General features: G+C 43.8%; 1 protein-coding gene across 2 annotated transcripts in view; it reads right to left on the reverse strand.

The window, feature by feature from the left end:
• The window catches only part of DSC2 (desmocollin 2), a 31,765-nt gene that overhangs the window by 1,276 nt on the left and 11,230 nt on the right, over positions 1-19,259 (reverse strand). Inside the window, exons 5-17 of one of the 2 annotated variants that reach the window (XM_080685953.1) lie at positions 18,271-18,426; positions 16,888-17,032; positions 15,396-15,562; positions 11,028-11,162; positions 10,603-10,788; positions 8,163-8,419; positions 7,896-8,038; positions 6,816-7,043; positions 5,153-5,389; positions 4,652-4,776; positions 2,225-2,479; positions 1,647-1,692; positions 1-1,561 (exon numbers count right to left, since the gene is read on the reverse strand). The exon at positions 1-1,561 is cut by the window's left edge and continues 1,276 nt beyond it. In XM_080685953.1, coding sequence (XP_080542079.1) covers positions 1,657-1,692; positions 2,225-2,479; positions 4,652-4,776; positions 5,153-5,389; positions 6,816-7,043; positions 7,896-8,038; positions 8,163-8,419; positions 10,603-10,788; positions 11,028-11,162; positions 15,396-15,562; positions 16,888-17,032; positions 18,271-18,426 — 2,070 coding nt within the window. In that variant the 3' untranslated portion in view covers positions 1-1,561; positions 1,647-1,656. The remainder of the gene's footprint in view (positions 1,562-1,646; positions 1,693-2,224; positions 2,480-4,651; positions 4,777-5,152; positions 5,390-6,815; positions 7,044-7,895; positions 8,039-8,162; positions 8,420-10,602; positions 10,789-11,027; positions 11,163-15,395; positions 15,563-16,887; positions 17,033-18,270; positions 18,427-19,259) is intronic. The other variant, XM_080685952.1, reaches the window with a different exon arrangement.

The following is a 19,259-nucleotide window of genomic DNA, read 5'->3' on the forward strand; positions in this document are numbered from 1 at the left end:
AAAAAAATCACACATTTCTACAATTTCAAAGGCAAAATTAAAGCGTCTTTGTTGAAGAGATAATGAAGTAATCACCAAGATATTTGAAACAATAAAGTCAACATTACATTGATTTCAAGGAAAACTAAGAATGCATGCCTTCACATAAAACAGAAACAGAATAACTCACTTTACAAGAGAAGAAAAAAGAGATAGCTTTAAAAAATATATTAAATTCTCCAACCCAAGTAAGAATTGAAAAAAAAAAAGAGGAGAGAAAGAGAGAGAGGGAAAAAGAGAGAAATGGAAAGGAGAGGAGGAGAGGGAAAGAGGAAAGAGGGGAGGAGGAAGGAGGAGAGAGATAAGAGAGAGAGAGAGAGAGAGAGAGAGAGAGAGGCCAAAACTTTGCAAGAATAAAAATACATTCTTAAAGCACTTTTTAAACTTAACTTTTGCTGACAAGGTGGGAAACAGAGGCAACGTAGACTCAGTGCAAGATTTCATATAGAATACAACCTAGAATCTCAACTCCACCAAAATGGAATATAACAGCCAACGCCTGGTTGGGAATCTCCCTTTGCATTATGAAGTAAGGTCTTGTTGTAAGAAGAAAAAATATCAATAATACAGTATCTATATACACTTTAAAGTGGTTAGGAGTACAACAGTCTTCAAGCACCACACCAACAATTAATTGACTAGGTAACAGGAGATCACGTTAAAGCAAGGCCTCTACAATGTTTCTATTAGTTAATACTTTAGCCCAGTGGTCGGCAAACTGCAGCTCGCGAGCCACAGGTGGCTCTTTGGCCCCTTGAGTGTGGCTCTTCCACAAAATACCACGGCCTGGGCGAGTCTATTTTGAAGAAGTGGCGTTAGAAGAAGTTTAAGTTTAAAAAATTTGGCTCGCCAAAGAAATTTCAATCATTGTCCTGTTGATATTTGGCTCTGTTGACTAATGAGTTTGCCGACCACTGCTTTAGCCTATGATAAAGACTTACATTAATCATTTTTATTGCACTATAAATTGGCTGCTGTCATTATGCCAAAATGTAAACAAGAACACAGACTTCCTTAATATTTCTGTTTCTGTAGGTCTCCTGGGGTGGAAGACAAGTAACTGAACACTATGTGAAGAACTGAGAAATGTGTGCACTCATTCACAGCATTTCCCCCTCACTGCATTTTCCTCAAGACATCCCATCAAAACAAAAGGGTAGCCCCAACTCAAGCCCAGTGTCTTCTATTGAAAAAAACAAAAACAAAAACCAAAAAAACCAACAAAAAAACCCAACCCTGGTCTTTAATTTAATTTAAAAAAAGAAAAAAAAATAGGCAGAAAAGGTGATAAAGCCACTGGCTTTGGTAGACTTATCGGATGCGCTCATCTCTTCACGCAGGCTTCTGCGAGTGTCCTAAATTTGGGTTCCAAATGATCCAGAAAGTCCAGGCCATCTTCCTCCTGCCGATCGCTGCAGCAGCCCACGGAGCCGGCCACGGAGCCCTGGCCCTCATAGCGGTACGGGAGAACGTAGTCTTGGGCGTGTCCGTGACTGTCATCCTGGTTGCACAGCTGCACCTTCTGCCAAGGGGGGAACACAACGCCTTTTATTATCAGCTTTTTAAACACCAGGACTTACCAACATGAAAAAATGGCTTTGATTTACCTTCGACTGTTTAATTTTTAATCAGAGTGTGTCCTCTAATGGATTCCTACATGTAAGAAATGCACATGATTGGTCTGTATCACAAATCACACTATACATTCATGACATAGCATGTTTCTAAAAGCCACCCACGGGACACCAGGATACAAGTGCTCATTTCAAGGGATCCTCACTTTCCCTTTAAAAATGTTGGCTGACGTGAAATGCATCCCTTAAACTGATCCCAATGGATGCGTGTGCAGATCTTTCTTTCCAGAGAGACCTGGTGACCGTGCCGGCTGGGATCGTCTGAGATCACTCTTTTGATTTGTAAGCCACGCGTTCCCACATGGGAAATATAAACACGATGCCGTGAGGAAAATAATTTCAATATCTCACATTATTTCCGTGAGAACTAAAAACCAAGCAACATGTGAGGCCAAGACCCACTTCGCAGAACTAAATCAAAAGGAAGGAAAGCAGCTTTCCACTTAGTAGACTAATCATTAAGAAATAGATTCAATCAGGCCATTCGACGGCAATCATTTAGGAAGGTGGAGAGAAATCAGTGGGTGTGCAGGCGGCTCGGGGAAACGCACCTCGCCCAGGCGGGGCTGGGTGAAGCTGCGCCACTCGGAGTGGGTGCATCTGCCGGTGTCCACCTCCACGCGGCCCGCCCCGCAGGTCTCCAGCGTGTGATGCTGCCCGGGCCATCGGCACGAGTCCAAGGTCTGGTGTCCCTTCACCATTTCGATGGCCTCCTGCCCTCCGTGGATCAGCCCGGATCCCACGGGGCCACAGGCCCCCGGCCCCGCACTGCCCACAGTGTGGGTGGTGAAGCCGTTGGCGGAATACTGCAATAAAACAGACTGTGTCAGGGGCCCACAGAGGAGAACAAGAAGAAGGAGAAGGAGAAGGAGAAGGAGAAGGAGAAGGAGAAGGAGAAGGAGAAGGAGAAGGAGAAGGAGAAGGAGAAGGAGGAGGAGAAGAAGAAGGAGGAGGAGGAGGAGGAGGAGGAGGAGGAGGAGGAGGAGGAGGAGGAGGAGGAGGAGAAGGAGAAGGAGAAAAAGGAGAAGGAGAAGGAGAAGGAGAAGGAGGAGAAGGAGGAGGAGGAGGAGGAGGAGGAGGAGGAGGAGGAGGAGGAGGAGGAGGAGGAGGAGGAGGAGGAGGAGGAGAAAAAGGAGAAGGAGAAGGAGAAGGAGAAGGAGGAGAAGGAGGAGGAGAAGAAGGAGAAGAAGGAGGAGAAGGAGGAGAAGGAGGAGGAGGAGGAGGAGGAGGAGGAGGAGGAGAAGGAGGAGGAGGAGGAGGAGGAGGAGGAGGAGGAGAAAGAAGAAGAAGAACAACAACAACAACAACAGCAGCAGCATGCAGATAAGGCCTGAATCTCTGTACTAGGAGGTGAGCTCTCTGAGAGCAGGAGCTGAGCCTGCCTGGCAGCCCTGAGACTCCGCTATTGCAACCGCAGGCCTCAGTAGTGTCCAAGGCAAGCCGCAATCACAGGGGTTGAGCGGCCTGGACCCTGAGACAAATCAGAAAGCTGGCTGGGGGTCCTGTCGTTAGACACTTCCTACAAGGCTGCCCAGCTTCATCTGCTAAAACCTCCCAGCGCCTCCCGCCTGCAGCCAGGACTCCAGGACTGTCTCACACGCGCTTCCCCTGCTTAGTCTAAAGCCACTCCCTCCCCTGAGTGGGGACACAGAGATGAGGACCAGTATTTTCATTCAGTGTCAAAGCCGGTTCCCCTTCAACTAAAACAAGATTAACAGAAATAAAGTGGCCATAAAGGTATCTTAGCTGTGGCCTGGGCACGTGTGGGTGGGTACCATTCGGTGTGTCTCTCTCACATGGATGTTTCTCTCTCTCTCTCTTCCCCTCCCTTCCACTCTCTCTAAAAACCAATGGAAAATATCTTTGGGTGAGGATTAACAACAACAAGAATTTTAGCTGCAATAATGAATCTTTGCGATCTAAATAAATAAAAATTAAAAAAATACATCAGCAGGGAAAAGAAGGCTACCAGAGCTTGCCCCTGATTTGCTAAGTTGTGTTGTTAGAGAGAACCCTAAGTTTCATTTGTCCCCACACCCTCCTAGATGCCAACATCCTTTTGTTTTCTAAATCTCTCCAGCTCTAACCATCGATTATGCCTTTTATAGGAGATTTACTTGTTCCTCATGGACATCTTAGGCGAGAAATCAAAGTTGGGGCAATCTAGTCACTCACTGGCCTTGCTGTTTCATGTATGAGACCCGAGACTCCTTTCCAACCCACATTAGAGCCAACTTTAAACTCCATTAAAGTCCTTCTCACACTGATCAAAGCTTATGTCAGTTTAGTGCTGTTGCCAAAAAATAAAATTAAAATAATTATGCTAATGATCTGTGAATGATTAATTGAAACCTTTTTATAATACAAACAGCGGTTTCAATATATATATATATATAGATAGATAGATAGATAGATAGATATAGATAGATATAGATATAGATATAGATATAGATATAGATATAGATATGTAATGTTGAAATCATGAAACATTTGAAATAGGAAATAATGCTGGCAGGCTCAGGGACTGTTACCTTTAAGTAACGCTGTGTGGCTACATGGAAATGCCACCAATTACCATGGGAATCTATGTCATTTTATATGTCCCATGGGCCCGATGATGTTTCTATATAGCAAGTTACCTGATTTCAAAAGCACTTTGTTCAGAAAAAGATGATGATAGTTGGTTAGGCCAATTTATCCCTTGTATTTATTTAAAAGAGACAGTCCTGGCCAGGGTGGCTCCGTGGGTCGGGCACTGCCGTCCTGTGCCCTGAAAGGTTGCCCGTTGGATACCCGGTCAGGGCACACGCCAGGGTTGCAGGCCCGATCCCCAGTGTGGGGTGTGCAGGAGGCAGACGATCAATGCGCTCTCACATCCATGTTTCTCTCTCTCTCCCCCTCCCTTTCTCTCTCTCTCTCTAAAAATCAACTTAGAGATATTTAAATTAAAAAAAAAAAGAAAAAGACAAACTGCTTACCACTCTGTCATCGCCAGGAGCCTCGGTGTTGGACACAATGAGGTTCTGCTGGGTTACATCATCAGGAAGGGCTTTGGGCTTTCTGGCCGCCCCCGTGGCCCCACACACTAACGTGAAGAGAATGCCTAGAGGAGGAGAGAGAGTCCCCGAGGTTAACATCCAACAGCGGGAGGAGTGGATTTCTGATGACGGACACAAAGGTAGCTTTCCAGAAAATGCTCACACGGTAGCTGGTATCAGGGTGCAGAACAGACACGTCTGCCCTCAGCACATACATATGGCACGGAGGCACGCCGCGTGCTGTGTTCCGTGTTAAATGTTTTTATGCTGAGATAACGGTGGAGGTACAAAGACATGCACTTCCACAGGCACGTTAAGTCTGCGTGTTACACAGGCGTCCAGCGACAGCCGAGTGAACGGCTCTAGCTGACAGCGCTACTCTCACAGTGTGTCTGGGAAGTTCTCGTAAAGGCTGTGATGTGAGTGCAAGAAGGGACTCACAAAATAGCAGGGCTATGCCCAGCAGGATGGCAAGGATGGCCCACTTTCCCAGCCTGAACTCCCCGGTGCCGGTCCTGGGAGCCCCACGGAGCGAGCAGTCGTCCTCAGTAATGCAGTCACAGATGATGACACTTAAGGGAGTGGTATGTGACAGGCCGTGTCTGTCTGTCACTCTGACACGGACTGTGTATGGGCCAAAAGGAGCGTCGTTTTGATTGAAAAGACGTGCTGCTGTATCTGAAAAAAAAAAGAAGTGAATAAAACCAAGCGTCACAGAATGTCATCGCTTTCTCCAGAGCATAAGTAACTATGACAGGGCAGTCCTCAAACTTCCCTACAAAGGGGTATTCCCTGTGGGATGGCACAGCGGCTGTGAGACTGTAAAGGCGAATGGACCCAAGGGTTCTAATCTACAGCCGTTGCAAACGTATTGCATAGAAACGTTTGTCTGTGTTGCCTCTTTAAAAAGGTCTTCTGGTTTTTGTAATACTATTTATCTGCCCATGAATACAGTCTTCCTCTCCTAACCAGGAACCTTGTTAAGAGATTGGTTTTTATCACAGCTTTGACAAATTTAACATAAGCTTATTCAGGGTATAATTTCTTTTATACACGATTCTAGACACAGGGCCTTGACTTGCCACTATGCCTTCTACACGACCTTATTCTTCTTCCTCCGCTCTGTTCTCCCTTCCCCTTTCTTCAAGCCCTCGCTTCTTTTAATTTGCCATCATGAGAAAGTTGAGGAGTAGTCGCTGAAAGCATGGGACTGACAGTCTTTCCAGGGCATTTTAAAGACAAACCCCATTCAGCTTTACTGGTCTGGAGTCCTAAAAGGGGGAGCACAGGGAGACAGGGCATCCTGGCCCCGGGCGGGACAGTCAGGAGATGGGGAAGCTGCGGAAGAGTTAAGAGCTGACATAGGGAGCAACGCCACGGGGTACGGAGAAGGTCCCTTGAACGCTCGCCATTCTTGTCAGCAGAGATGTGATTGTGCTTCAAGTCAGAAGTCCAGACGAGGAGCCAAGTTCAGGGAGAATCCCAAGGAGAAAACAACAGTGATGGCACAGACCCACTCTACGGTGTGCGGATGTGGAGCAAGAACGAACGTGAGAATTCACGTTACCACCTAAGGGAATCCTGGCACAGGACTGATTCGAGATGAGCCCTGGAGGGGTCCAATTCCTGCCACATTAACACTGAGAAACCAGCCTTTTCCATGGGTGCTCCCCACTTCTATCTCAACAAGAAAGACGTATGTCAGGGTGGCCAGAGGAAGAACAGGATAAAGGGTGTCCAATATATCAGGATGGGGGGAGGAGAGCAGACTTTGATGGCACACCAGAAACAGATAATATTACCCCAAGAAATGTAATTTCAAAAATTAAAAAGGAAAATAGGACTTGTACACATGCATAGAAGCATAACCAATGGATACAAGACACTGAGGGGGGCGGGCAGGTAAAGGCATGTACTGGGGGGAAGGGGAGGCCGGGGAGAGGTCAATGGGGGAAAAAAAAAGAGACATATATACTACTATTTGTAATACTTCAAACAATTGAAAAAAATAAATTTAAAAAAATAAAAATAAAACAAAACAAAAAGGAAAACATATTTTAGACATCCTCATGGTGAAAAGGAACAGATGTTCAGACGTCCATACCGTTAATTTTTGTCAGGCCCCACATTCTCTGGGCGTCTGAATCAGAATCCTCCTCCAAACGGAAGCTGAAGGGTGGGCCATTCATGGGGTCATCAGGATCAAAAGCCACGAGCTCCGTGGAGGACATGGTGGGTTTGCAGATTACCGCTGTCTTCTTAGGTATCACTGGGCCATTGTCGTTCACGTCCTCAAGGATGATTCCCAGTGTCCCAGTACACGTTCTTCCGACTAGGAAATCGGGTATAAAACACAATATTTAATGTTTTGAGTATTTTTCACTAGGAAATTATGCATTAAAATTTTTATTTAAATATTTATTGGGCACCTTTCCAACAGGTTGCATGGACAATAACTGCTATTGAGATTTGTCGTTCATTCACTAAACAGCTACAATAGACACGGAAACTTTTATGGATGTGAGTTTTGACTAATTTTTAAAAGGAGAAAGGAAGAGAGTCCGAACAGGGCTTTTAAAAAAATATTTTTTATTTTACTGTGGGGCAATAAGTATGTTCTCTCTATAATGAATTTTCCTGCCAAACAAAATATTGTAAGAGCTATGACTACATAACTTGAAGCTAATTTTACTTGTCACTTTCTCAATATTTAATGGATACTTAACTTTTAAAAGTGATTCAAATTCCAAGCATTTCTGTGACTGTTATTTTATCCTGACATCTAAAACGGAGGGTGCTATTAGAAAGCAGACAGGAGTGAAGAAGTTACAGCAAATGTCACCATGAGTGCAAATGGCACCTGGGGAGAAATACACTTGAGGATGGCCCTGGCTGGTTTGGCTCAGTGGATAGAGCGTCGGCCTGCGGACTGAGGGGTCCCGGATTCGATTCCAGTCAAGGGCATGTACCTTGGTTGCAGGCACATCCCCAGTGGGGGGTGTGCAGGAGGCAACTGATTGATGTTTCTCTCCCATCAATGTTTCCAACTCTCTATCCCTCTCCCTTCCTCTCTGTAAAAAATCAATAAAGTATATTTAAAATAAAAAAAAAAAAGAAATACACTTGAGGATGTATGAGGCTGGCTTGAAAATGTCCGCGGCTGGCTTAAGAACAATGCCCTTACCTTTGTCTGTTGCAAGGATGGTGACGTTATAGACCCCATTTCTGATGGACTCGGCCTCTCTATCCAAGTTTCTAAAAGTTTTAATTGATCCTGTGTTTTCATCAACAGTGATCCAGCCTTTTGGATCATTGATTTTCTTATACCTGTCAATAAGGAATTAAAATAACAGAACGCAGCATGAGCCAAATTACAATCCTGGTGTCAAAATAAGTTATGGATGTAACAAACATGGTAAATTTGGGGTTCGGGACATTGAATTATAAACACCTTATGTCACTGCTACTCTTCGTGTCTGGGTTGTACGCTTTGTATCCGTTGCTCTTCGTGTTCACGGGCGCATTTTCTTTAATCCGAACCGTTTGCACTGGAGGGGCGCACTCGGGGCCCTCATCCTGGTTTTTCACGTTAACCGTGATGGTGGCCGTGCTCATGGCTGACCTTGAAATCGTTTCTCTATAATACGGGGCTTCGTTAACCACGCCGATTTGCAGGGTCAGCTGCTGTCTCTCCTCGTAATTCAGCGGCTGCAAAAGCAAGTGTGCTGGAAATCAGTCCAAGACACTGAATGCTGGGCAATGCCAAGGGGCACGTTTAACTCCTTACATTTGGGAACATGTCAGTGCTGTGTTGGGAAGAGTCAGGAGAACGTTAAACACGTGCCCGGAAACGAGGTGGTCGTGGAAGGAGGACAATCCTTCACCGGACTCAGTGTCTGGTGGAACCGGCAACACCAAACCAAACCAGCAAAAACCCTGCTCCCCAGCTGCCAATTAACACAAGGAACATCGTGGCTCCTGACACCAATTTCAGGACGTGGTCCGTGAAAGTGCTTCCGGTTAGCACTTGAGACATTGCTTTAGGAGGTCCAGACCCTAACCAACAGCTCTTTGCCACTCCTTTAATTTCGGGACAGCTCCTGAGGTGAATAAAATGATTTGGACCTGGTTTGAGGTAGAACACATAGATCAAATTTTATAAAACACTAGAGGCCCAGTGCACGAATTCGTGCATGAGTGGGGTCCCTTGGCCTGGCCGGTGATCAGGGCGATCGGGCGGTCTCGCTCAGTCCGATCAGGGCCAACGGGGGCCAGCTGGCTGGGGAGCGACTGTGGGAGGGCTCCAGGGAGTGTCTGGCCTGTCTCGCCCAGTCCCGATGGGCCAGACCCCAGCAGCAAGCTAACCAACCAGTCAGAGCGTCTGCCTCCTGGTGGTCAGTGCATGTCACAGCGACCGGTGGAATGGTCGGACACTTAGCATATTACGCTTTTATTACATAGGATTTTTAAAAGAGAAAAGACATGAAAACACAAGGTGAGCTTCTGGACATTACACTTTGCTTTTTTATCTTTTCTCATCCTAATTACTTTCCAAAATCCTGGCAGTACGGAGTTTAATGGGGGGTTCTTATTTTGCCTGATGTGTAGTTGTAATGAGAATGGGTAAGAGCGTTTCCTACAGGACAGAAACGTGTCAGGCCTCAGACTTCAGAAATACATTCCCTTCCTAGATACCAAGGATGAGGGCAGGGGCTGTTGGGTGAAGAAAGAGACAAGATTTAAAGGACATTTCTTTGCTGTTTTGAAACCAAGAAAACCCACCCACTGACTGCAGCTAATTGTCATCATTGTGAGAAAAACGCATTCATCATTTTTGATCCATGCTCCCTGTGAATATGTACAAAAGGGAAACCCCACAGACCCAGCACTGAGTCGTGTTCTAGTTAACAAAGCAGCAGGGATCAGCCTATGACTCTATCTCAAGCCGAAGAGGCTCAGATCACTGTATGCGCTCACTCTGGCCCTGGAGTGAGCAGCGAGTTCTACGGAGATGCTGTAGAACAGGATTCAAAAGAAGGTGTACAAGTATCCACGTTTGAACGGCCAGGAAACTAAGGATGAGGCGCACGCCGGACACACAGGACGCTCTACAAGCAGCCTCCCTGTGGGTGTGGCCAGGAGCAGCTCGTCACCTGGGGAAGTCAGTAAGTGGAGGCTCCTCTCCCAGCTACAGAGCGATGGGCTGGGAACGCCTGGCCTTGACCCCTGGCATCACAGCTGTACGAGTTTCTCAATTGTTAAGAGATACCGGTCACACCGTGGATACCATTACCATATTATTTGAATACATATATATCTATTTTTAAATCATGACTTCCCATAAGGTTCCTCACGCTAGTAATTTTTAATTGACTTATGGAGATAGGGTTGCTTCTGAAATATAAAGTGCCACTTATGGGCTATTGAATCAATTGGCCGAAAGGTACAAATTTCCATTATAAAGTAAATATGTCATGGGAATGTCATGAACAGCATGGTGATTACAGTTAATAATCCTGTATTGCATATTTGAAAGTAGCTAGGAGCATGGATCTTGAAAGTCCTCATCACAAGGAAAAAATTTCTTGTAAATATGTGTGGTGACAGATACTAATTTGACTTTATTGTGGTGATCATTTTGCAATACATACAAGTATCATGTTGTATACCCGAAACTGATGTAATGTTATGTCAATTTACCTCCATTTAAAGAAAAAGGCTCCCAAAATGATATATCCATCCCATTATATATGAAGAACATGGCATTTACATTTATCTATATATCTATATTATTCCTACATTTATCAAAATTCCTTCCTTTTCATTAACTCCAGTATACTAATCTATAATATTATAAGCTACGAACAACTAATTTACTAACTTATTCTTACCTTAACCACACACAGCACCCCTTCATTGGTTTTGGGATCTGTTACGATTTTAAAATGTCCATTTTCATTGCCCTTTAAAATGGTATACGTAGCTCTCCAATTAGCGGTATTAATTAAATCCTTATCCTCAACGCTGACACGCAAGATTTCCACATCCACTGTATTTTCTTCCACTGATGCCACATACTAAAATAATAAAAACAAAACAAACAGAAAAAGAGTTAGTAACTCACAAAAACAGAACACCGTGTGATGAAAGCCTGCTTCTTCTCATTTCCGAAGTTCTGTTTCCATGATTTTGAACTCCGACTCCACGCTGCCATCGGGGACCCTCCATTGAAATCATGGGACATGGATGGAGATGGGCCTCGTTAGCCATGAACACTGGGTTGCACACCTTTCTCTTACTGAGACCATGAACTCACAGAAGAGCGTGTGAAGGTTGGCAGGTGGTCGTTCACATCTTCAATGTAAATGATGCAGGTGGCCGTCGTCTGCAAGCCAAAAGGCTGGCCGTTCATGTCTTGCACTTTTATTTTCAACTGGTATTTGTCAAGTAACTGGAAAGAAAGTCAGAATTCAATTGCTGAGTGAAAGCAACATTAGAAACGAAGTCTTATTTTACACTTTACAATTTCCCCTGCATTAAGAATTTAAGAGGGCCCTGACGGGTTTGGCTCAGTGGATAGAGCTTTGGCCTGTGGACTCAAGGGTCCCGGGTTCGATTCCCATCAAGGGCATGTACCTTGGTTGCGGGCATATCCCCAGTAGGGGGCGTGCAGGAGGCAGCTGATTGATGTTTCTCTCTCATCGATGTTTCTAACTCTCTCTCCCTCTCCCTTCCTCTCTGTAAAAAATCAATAAAATATATTTTAAAAAAATTGAATTTAAGAGGGACACTGTTAAAGTTCATAGCTTTCAAATGCTGGCAGAAGAACAATCTCCTCCCACTAGTAATTTTCACTTAATTTATAAAAGCAGACAAGTGTCTCAGGTTTAAAGTGCTACTCGTAGATGGTGGAATCAATTGGTTTTAAATTTGCTCAATGGAAAGAAAAGATATAGTCCTAGTACATTTAACATTGCCTAGTAATCAATCAAAATCTTTATCTCCCACCCAAAGCACATTCTTGTGTGTTCAAATACAGATAGCAGTGACTCATGCCAGATGACGTGAATATCATTCTGTAAAAAAGAGAGATTTTAAACATTTACATTTAAAAATTTACACGGATAAAAAGATCATGAAATTAGCATGAAAACAAGGGTCGGAACTATGTCATTTTTTGTCTCCAAGGAAAATAGAATCTGGCTCTTAGGAATCTCCATTCATCAGAGATTGCAGAAAGCTTACCACTAGTTAAAAATGTGTTTCTCCTTGTGGTGGTTTTATTTATCGTAAGTAATTGAGGTATAGATTATAAACACGGAGAATAATGCCTCCAGACTGAACATGAAGAGACTTGGGTTCTATTCCCAACTCCCAAAATAACCAAATGTAATCGCAGGCAGTTGGAAAATTCCCCTTACCTAGGTTTCCTCTTTTGTAAAACAACTAGAGGCCTGGTGCACAAAATCTGTGCACCGATAGGGTCCCTAGGCCTGGCTGGGGATCAGGGCCGATTGGGACCTTCTGGCTGCCAGCCAGGGCCTTCCTTCCCTGGCTGCTGGCTGCTGGCCAGGGCCACCCTTCGTTCCACACTGCCCCCTGTTGGTCAGCGCACGTCATAGCAAGAAATCGAACTCCTGGTCTCCTAGTCAAACTCCGAAGGGGACAATTTGCATCTATATATTTGCTTTTATATATAGAGAGATGATAATAATGCATAATTTCTACATAATTCCCCTCTTTTCATAAGACAAAAATAACATGTGAAAACCCATCCTAACCTTCTACTTAGAATATTCACCTTTTTCCCTTAATTCCATCACCTCTTAAACTTCCTTGTCTTCATTCATTTCCTTAAAAACTAAAATTTCTCTCAATCTCTATGCTTTTCATACATAATTTTTTCTGATTTACTTTTCTCTCATAACCAACCACATATGTTGACTTGAAAAGTAACAGCCCTATTATATTAAACATTTTAAAAACCTCATTCAGGAGGAAATATACATTTTATTTGTAGTGAACTAAGACTTATTGGAAATAACCAATTGGTTGATAAGAGAAGACATGTAGTTGTGGGCCTAAATATTAATTTGTGATGTCCTCCAATGGAAGAACAACTATGGCATTCAAAGGCCTTCAAGGGTTGAAGGTAGTGGATGGAAACCAGAATCCTGGAGCCTGAAGTGGCTCCAGAGCCTTTGATAAAACCGCCCCAAGACTCCTTTGTTCGTCTTCAGCCGATTCTGTCAGAAGAATCTATTCAAGGGACTGGTTTACAATCTGCTTTTCCTGAGTACATCTATTCCATGAAGAACCTGCATACTATGCAGAGCTGTAACACGAATGCATGCATTTATCCAGGAAATGTTAATCTATTCTTCACTGGCACATACTCACAATAAAAATAAATGAATTTATAAATAATAAGATAAATAAGTGCCAATTTCACTGGGGAATTTCTTTGTGGATGCGGTGAAAAAAAAAAAAGATTAATTTACTCAGTTTCAGTCCACAGTACATGTGAAGAAATGGCAAGTATGAATGGGGCACTTCTGCTGAATAACAGTCGGCAGTACCTCTCAAGGAAAAGTACTCGTGTGATTGTTTGACTTATGAGCTGCACTAGCTGCTGTTGTTGTGTTTATAAGCTACGGTCTTCAGATGAAAGACATCGATGGTTATTCAGATGGGTACATTTGAAAGACATTTTGTCAAACATAAAGTTTGACACGTGAAGGGGGAAAAAAACTATTTGTTACCAATAATAAATTGGAGTGTTTAAACAAAAATGAGAATTCTAGAAAATGTTCACCCATCACTGTGGTATTAATGCAAGTGAGGAGGTGATTCTTCAACAGATTAATGAAATGTGTCAATATTTGGGAGATATACATAACTTAGTGAACCAGTATGACGGATGCGTGGTGTTACAAAATCATACATGGTTAACCTAGCCACGCACAGTACAGACAGACCACAGGCCTTTAAGGCAAGAATGTGTAGACGTTCACTGATGAGGCTTCAGGGTGCACCTGGCAGAAAACATTTGGGAAACAACCACTTATCAAGCGTTGGTGTAGCACCGAAGATGGACAGCCTCAATGATCGGAAATTAGCATTAAAACACTCTGCTCCGTTCTAACGTCGCATCATGTTGGGTTTGCTTTAGCTAATACTGCATATTATAACAGACTGAATGCAGGAGATATGGGAATCCATCTGTCTTACGTAAAGCCAGCTATAAAGAGATTTGGAAAACTGTATAATCATGTCACTGTTCTCACTAAATTATTTATTACTTTGGAAAATAATTACTTTTTAATAAAAACGTTATTGATGTTAACGTGCAACATATCTATTATTATTTTAACTAAATTAAATAATAATTAAATGTGTGTTTTACATTTTTATCAGTTTTAAATGCTAATGGGTAAATACTGATAAATATAACCCCCATAAACAAAATATCTTTGGAATCTTCAAAAATACTTCAGAGTGTAAAGGCATCTTGAGATCAGAAAATGTGAAGACCCCTGCTCTATTCTATGAGGGGTAGAGAGAAGAAGAGGAAATGAATTTGATACGAAGTTTTAGAAATCAATGAAATACCTGAAAAACACATAATACTGTATTTTAAGAGTAAGGGTTATATATGTAGTAAGTTGGCCAAGTAAACTGTCTAAGAATTCAGCTGAATGTGTGCTTGGTGGAGGAGGTAGTTCAGTAACCAAGTGGATAAGTGACTAAACTATGACAGTTGACAGGTACAGTGGAAAGGAGAGAATGTAAAAGGAAAACAGTTCTGGAGGTAGTATCAACATGCTTTGGGGAAAGTGATTTTGACGAAGGGGACAAGAGGAGATTTCAAATACAATTTGGAGAATATGAATTCAAGGTCATAATAGAAAAATTATTAATAGGACAAGAATGTATTGATGGCATTCTGACTAGACGACCTGGGAAGGAGAGCCTGTTCAGAAGGAAAGAGGAGCTGGATTTTAGATGTGCTGCATTCAGGTGCCTGTGAAACATGCCAAAAGATTTCCGGGAGACAACTGAAAATGGCAAGCCAGATATTAGAGAGATATGGACTTTTTTTTTTTAATTTTACTGATTTTTTACAGAGAGGAAGGGAGAGGGATAGAGAGTTAGAAACATCGATGAGAGAGAAACACCCATCAGCTGCCTCCTGCACACCTCCTACTGGGGATGTGCCCGCAACCAAGGTACATGCCCTTGACCGGAATCGAACCCGGGACCCTTCAGTCTGCAGGCCGACGCTCCATCCACTGAGCCAAACCAGTCAGGGCTGGACTTTCTTTTAAGCTATGCAAGTGGAAGAATGCAAATGAGCTTACTGAGGAAGACACGATGCAGACAGAAAAAGAAACATTGTTGAATTTCCAAATTCCTACACATTTCCAAAAGTTCCACTTTTCATATTTGATATTTGCTTTTAATACTACAAATATTTATATTGGGAAATTCGATTTTATAAAACACAATTAGAGAACACATTAGAGATTCAAAATCAGTGCACTGCCAAGTTACTGACCCCCATTCACATACTTAAAATGGTAATTTCTGGAAAACTGGACTCATAACACACTTTTCAAAAACACATTGACTACAGGTGCTACCAACAACATGGCGAACAACATGCGGTGAATGCTGGTGTTACCTCTCTGTCTAGCTGAGACGTCGTGGTGGTAATCACGCCTGTGGTCGGATTCATGAAAAACAGGGTGGGGGACGCCGGCAGCTGCTGCAGGATGGAGTACTTGAGCTGCGTGTGCAGCGTGCCAGGCTCATCCTTGTCAATCGCACACACCTGTCCCACGGTGGAGCCTGCATAGTGGAAAATCCTCTTTAACTGCCAAAACTCTTACATTCTCACCTTTCCCTTTGAATATATATTATTATTGATTTCAGAGAGGAAGGGAGAGGGAGAGAGAGATAGAAACATCCATGAGAGAAAACCACTGATCGGCTGCCTCCTGCACGCCCCACACTGGGGATGGAGCCTGCAACCCAGGCATGTGCCCTGACCGGGAATCAAACTGTGACCTCCTGGTTCATAGGTCGATGCTCAACCCCTGAGCCACACCAGCTGGGCTCAACTTTCCCTTTATATCATTCCTTTCCATCTACTTCGAAAATGCTTTGGAACACTTACTTATGTATCAGAGTAATAATAGTTTTTATTATAATAACTAGAGGCCTGGTGCATGAAATTCATGCACGGGTGGGGTCGGGGGGTGATACCAGGATCGGGCCTAAACGGGCAGTCGGATTCCCTCTCACAATCCAGGACTGCTGGCTCCCAACTGCTCGCCTGCCTGCCTTCCTGATTGCCCCTAACCGCTTCTGCCTGCCATCATGATCACCCCCTAACCACTCCCCTGCCAGCCTGATTGATGCCTAACTGCTCCCCTGCCAGCCTGATTGCCCCTAACTGCCCTCCCCTGCAGGCCTGGTCACCCCTAACTGCCCTCCCCTGCAGGCCTGGTCCCCCCCAACTGCCCTCCCCTGCAGGACTGGTCACCCCCAACTGCCCTTCCCTGCAGGCCTGGGTCCCCCTCAACTGCCCTTCCCTGCAGGCCCGGTCACCCCCAACTTCCTTCCTCTGCCAACCTGGTCACCCCTAACTTCCCTCCCCTGCAGGCTTGATTGCCCCCAACTGCCCTCCCTTGCAAGCCTGGTCCCTCCCAACTGCCCTCCCCTGCAGGCCTGATCGCCCCCAACTGCCCTCCCTTGCAAGCCTGGTCCCTCCCAACTGCCCTCCCCTGCTGGCCATCTTGTGGTGGCCATCTTGTGTCCACATGGGGGCATCCATCTTTGTCCACATGGGGGCGGCCATCTTGTGTGTTGGAGTGATGGTCAATTTGCATATTACTCTTTTATTAGATAGGATTAATCTTCATGACAAACCTGCATATTGATACCCCGTTACAGACAAGAAAACTAAGACTTGTCAACATTTTAGCAATTGCCCAGGGTCACAGCACACAGCGGGCTAGCGAAAGGCAGAGAGAATCGCTCCCACAGCAGCCTGGTGAGAAGTCCCTCTTCCCTACCCGTGGGATATGCTGCCTCCCAATGGCAGAGGAAAACCGAGCTTTGGAATGGACACACCACGCTGTCAATCGTTGTTAACGTGGGTGGGTACTCACCAACTCTGGAATGCTCAGCAATTGTAAATATGTAAGTTGAATTTGTAAAAATTGGGTAATTATCGTTTTCATCCTCAATTCTGATTACCAGGGGAAGTGGGAATTCTGGATGGTAGCCATCTGGAGTTGCTGCGAAGGCCACTATCTATGGAGAGAGTAGAATAAGAAGAGCAAAAATAATCCATCAAAATAGGGTTCACACTAGTGCTGGCTGTAAGTTGTTCACGGTTCAGCACGGCAGTGTGCGGTTTACCACTTGTTATTGTACCTGGACGTGGACACACCCTTACCGCCCCAAAAGGTGCTTGATTCCATGATGTGGCCTAGCACTCTATGTTTAAATTGTCTAATGCAATAACAGATGATTCTGGTTTCCTCACTACTGCTGTACGAGAGTGTAATGGATTTTATTATTATTTTCCCAACACAGTCTTAAGGATGATTATGCTTTGTTTTGTTTGAAAGTTTCAGGTGCATTCATTTTAAATACTATTTTCTGGATCTTTTTTAACTTTGGATCTTCAGGACTCCAAATTTCCCATGCGCAGTTAACTTAGATATTGTCTTATTTGCTACTAATTTTGGTTTTAGGCATATTGATGGTTATATTTAGATAACTATCTTCATATAAACTTTTTTATTTAAAAAAGGGGGGGTGCGAAATAGAACAAAGGAATGGCTGTAAGTTGTGTGGAGAATACAATCTATTTCTTTTGATTTTGTAATATGAATTTCAGACCCAGTTCTTCTCAGGACAACTATCATAGGAAGAACAGGACAACACAGGTGTTCAGAAGGCCATGCTGTAGCAATTCTATCCCAAAACATTTCATTCAAAGTATAAATGCCTGTTCAGTTACTTTGGTCTACTAGTGAATAATTAATCAAAAATAGACATAAACTAATTAAAATTGATTTACGCTAATGACCAGGTCCTCCTGGAAAAATCAATACATTAGGTTAAATTCTTACATTATTACCTCTGATTCCTCCAAGGGAAGTTACCCAGATGATGAAACAACTGGATAATCTGTCCGTAGTCCTTACTTGCTCACCACAAGTTCATTTTCTCCCATTGCAAAGGTATGGGGCCTAATTCTAAACTCCACTTCCCTCCCATCGCTCTCTCTACCACAAAGAGGCTCACAGAACTTTTTGTCAACTAAGTAACTGTTTCTGAAGTGGCACTCCTTTTTCTCTTTGAGAAACAAACAACAAAAACAGTAAAACTCTGACACCAAGAACTTTCTAAGAGAATCAATGAAATTCTTTTTGCCTCAAGCCAAGTCTGCGCTATTGATGCCTCGATGATAAACTCAGAGAACAGAAAAGGGTAAATGAATAGAGAAACAAAATAGCCAATATGTACACGTTAGACTTTACCTCGAAAGAGTCATACTGCTCACGATCTACAGGACCAGTACAGAACAGGTTTCCCGTGTTCCTCTCGACGTAAAATAAATTCAGAGGGACTTGGTCGACTCCAGGACCGCTTATAGAATAGTATATAGTGTAGTTTTGTGCTGTATCAGATTGGATCTAGAAGGTAGATATTACATACGTGAGACAAAATTTTATTTCAGCAAAACCATCTATATATTTATATAACCACATTGCCGTTTTTACTGAAATTACTAACTGCCCTCTATTTATTAGTATGTGCGAATGAAAAGCAAGAGAGGATAAGGACATCTGATAACTGAGAAATTTCCAGAGCAAAGCACGAAGGGAAGAATGTAGTGGCATCTTACTCTTCCAGAATAACTAAGGGAAATGTGGGTCAAACATCTACGACTTCGCCCGTCTTAGAAAACCAAGCATTCTGAGCATGAACATTATCCCGCTGCTTTTCCTTGCTGTTGGTAATCCTCACCTGCGGATATTTTTCCATTTATTTTTAGAGACTGTGGAAGGGATGGGGGGGGGGGGGGAGAGAGAGAGAGAGAGAGAGAGAGAGAGAGCGAGCAAGCACTGATGTGAAAAAGACAGGTCAATGGGTTGCCTTCCGCACACACCGAGGGGGGGGGGGGAGAGAGAGAGAGAGAGAGAGAGAGAGAGAGAGAGAGAGAGAGAGAGAGAGAGAGAGAGAGGAAGCACTGATGTGAAAAAGACAGGTCAATGGGTTGCCTTCCGCACGCACTCAGAGAGAGAGAGAGAGAGAGAGAGAGAGAGAGAGAGAGAGAGAGAGAGGTGGATCCAGTTGATGGAAGCAGCAGACCTGGGATAAGCAAAAGGAAGGTGTATGTGTCTCTTCACAGCATTTGGCCTTTTCTCAACAAGCAGTATTCATCCTCTATTTTACCGGAGACGTTTGGGAGTTTTCTAGACCATAGCCCTTGTTGATCCCCTTGTTGAGCCCCTTGCTGTGTTGG

This window comes from Plecotus auritus (assembly GCF_963455305.1).
Source record: "Plecotus auritus genome assembly, chromosome: 8".
In the NCBI taxonomy this organism is placed as follows: domain Eukaryota; kingdom Metazoa; phylum Chordata; class Mammalia; order Chiroptera; family Vespertilionidae; genus Plecotus; species Plecotus auritus.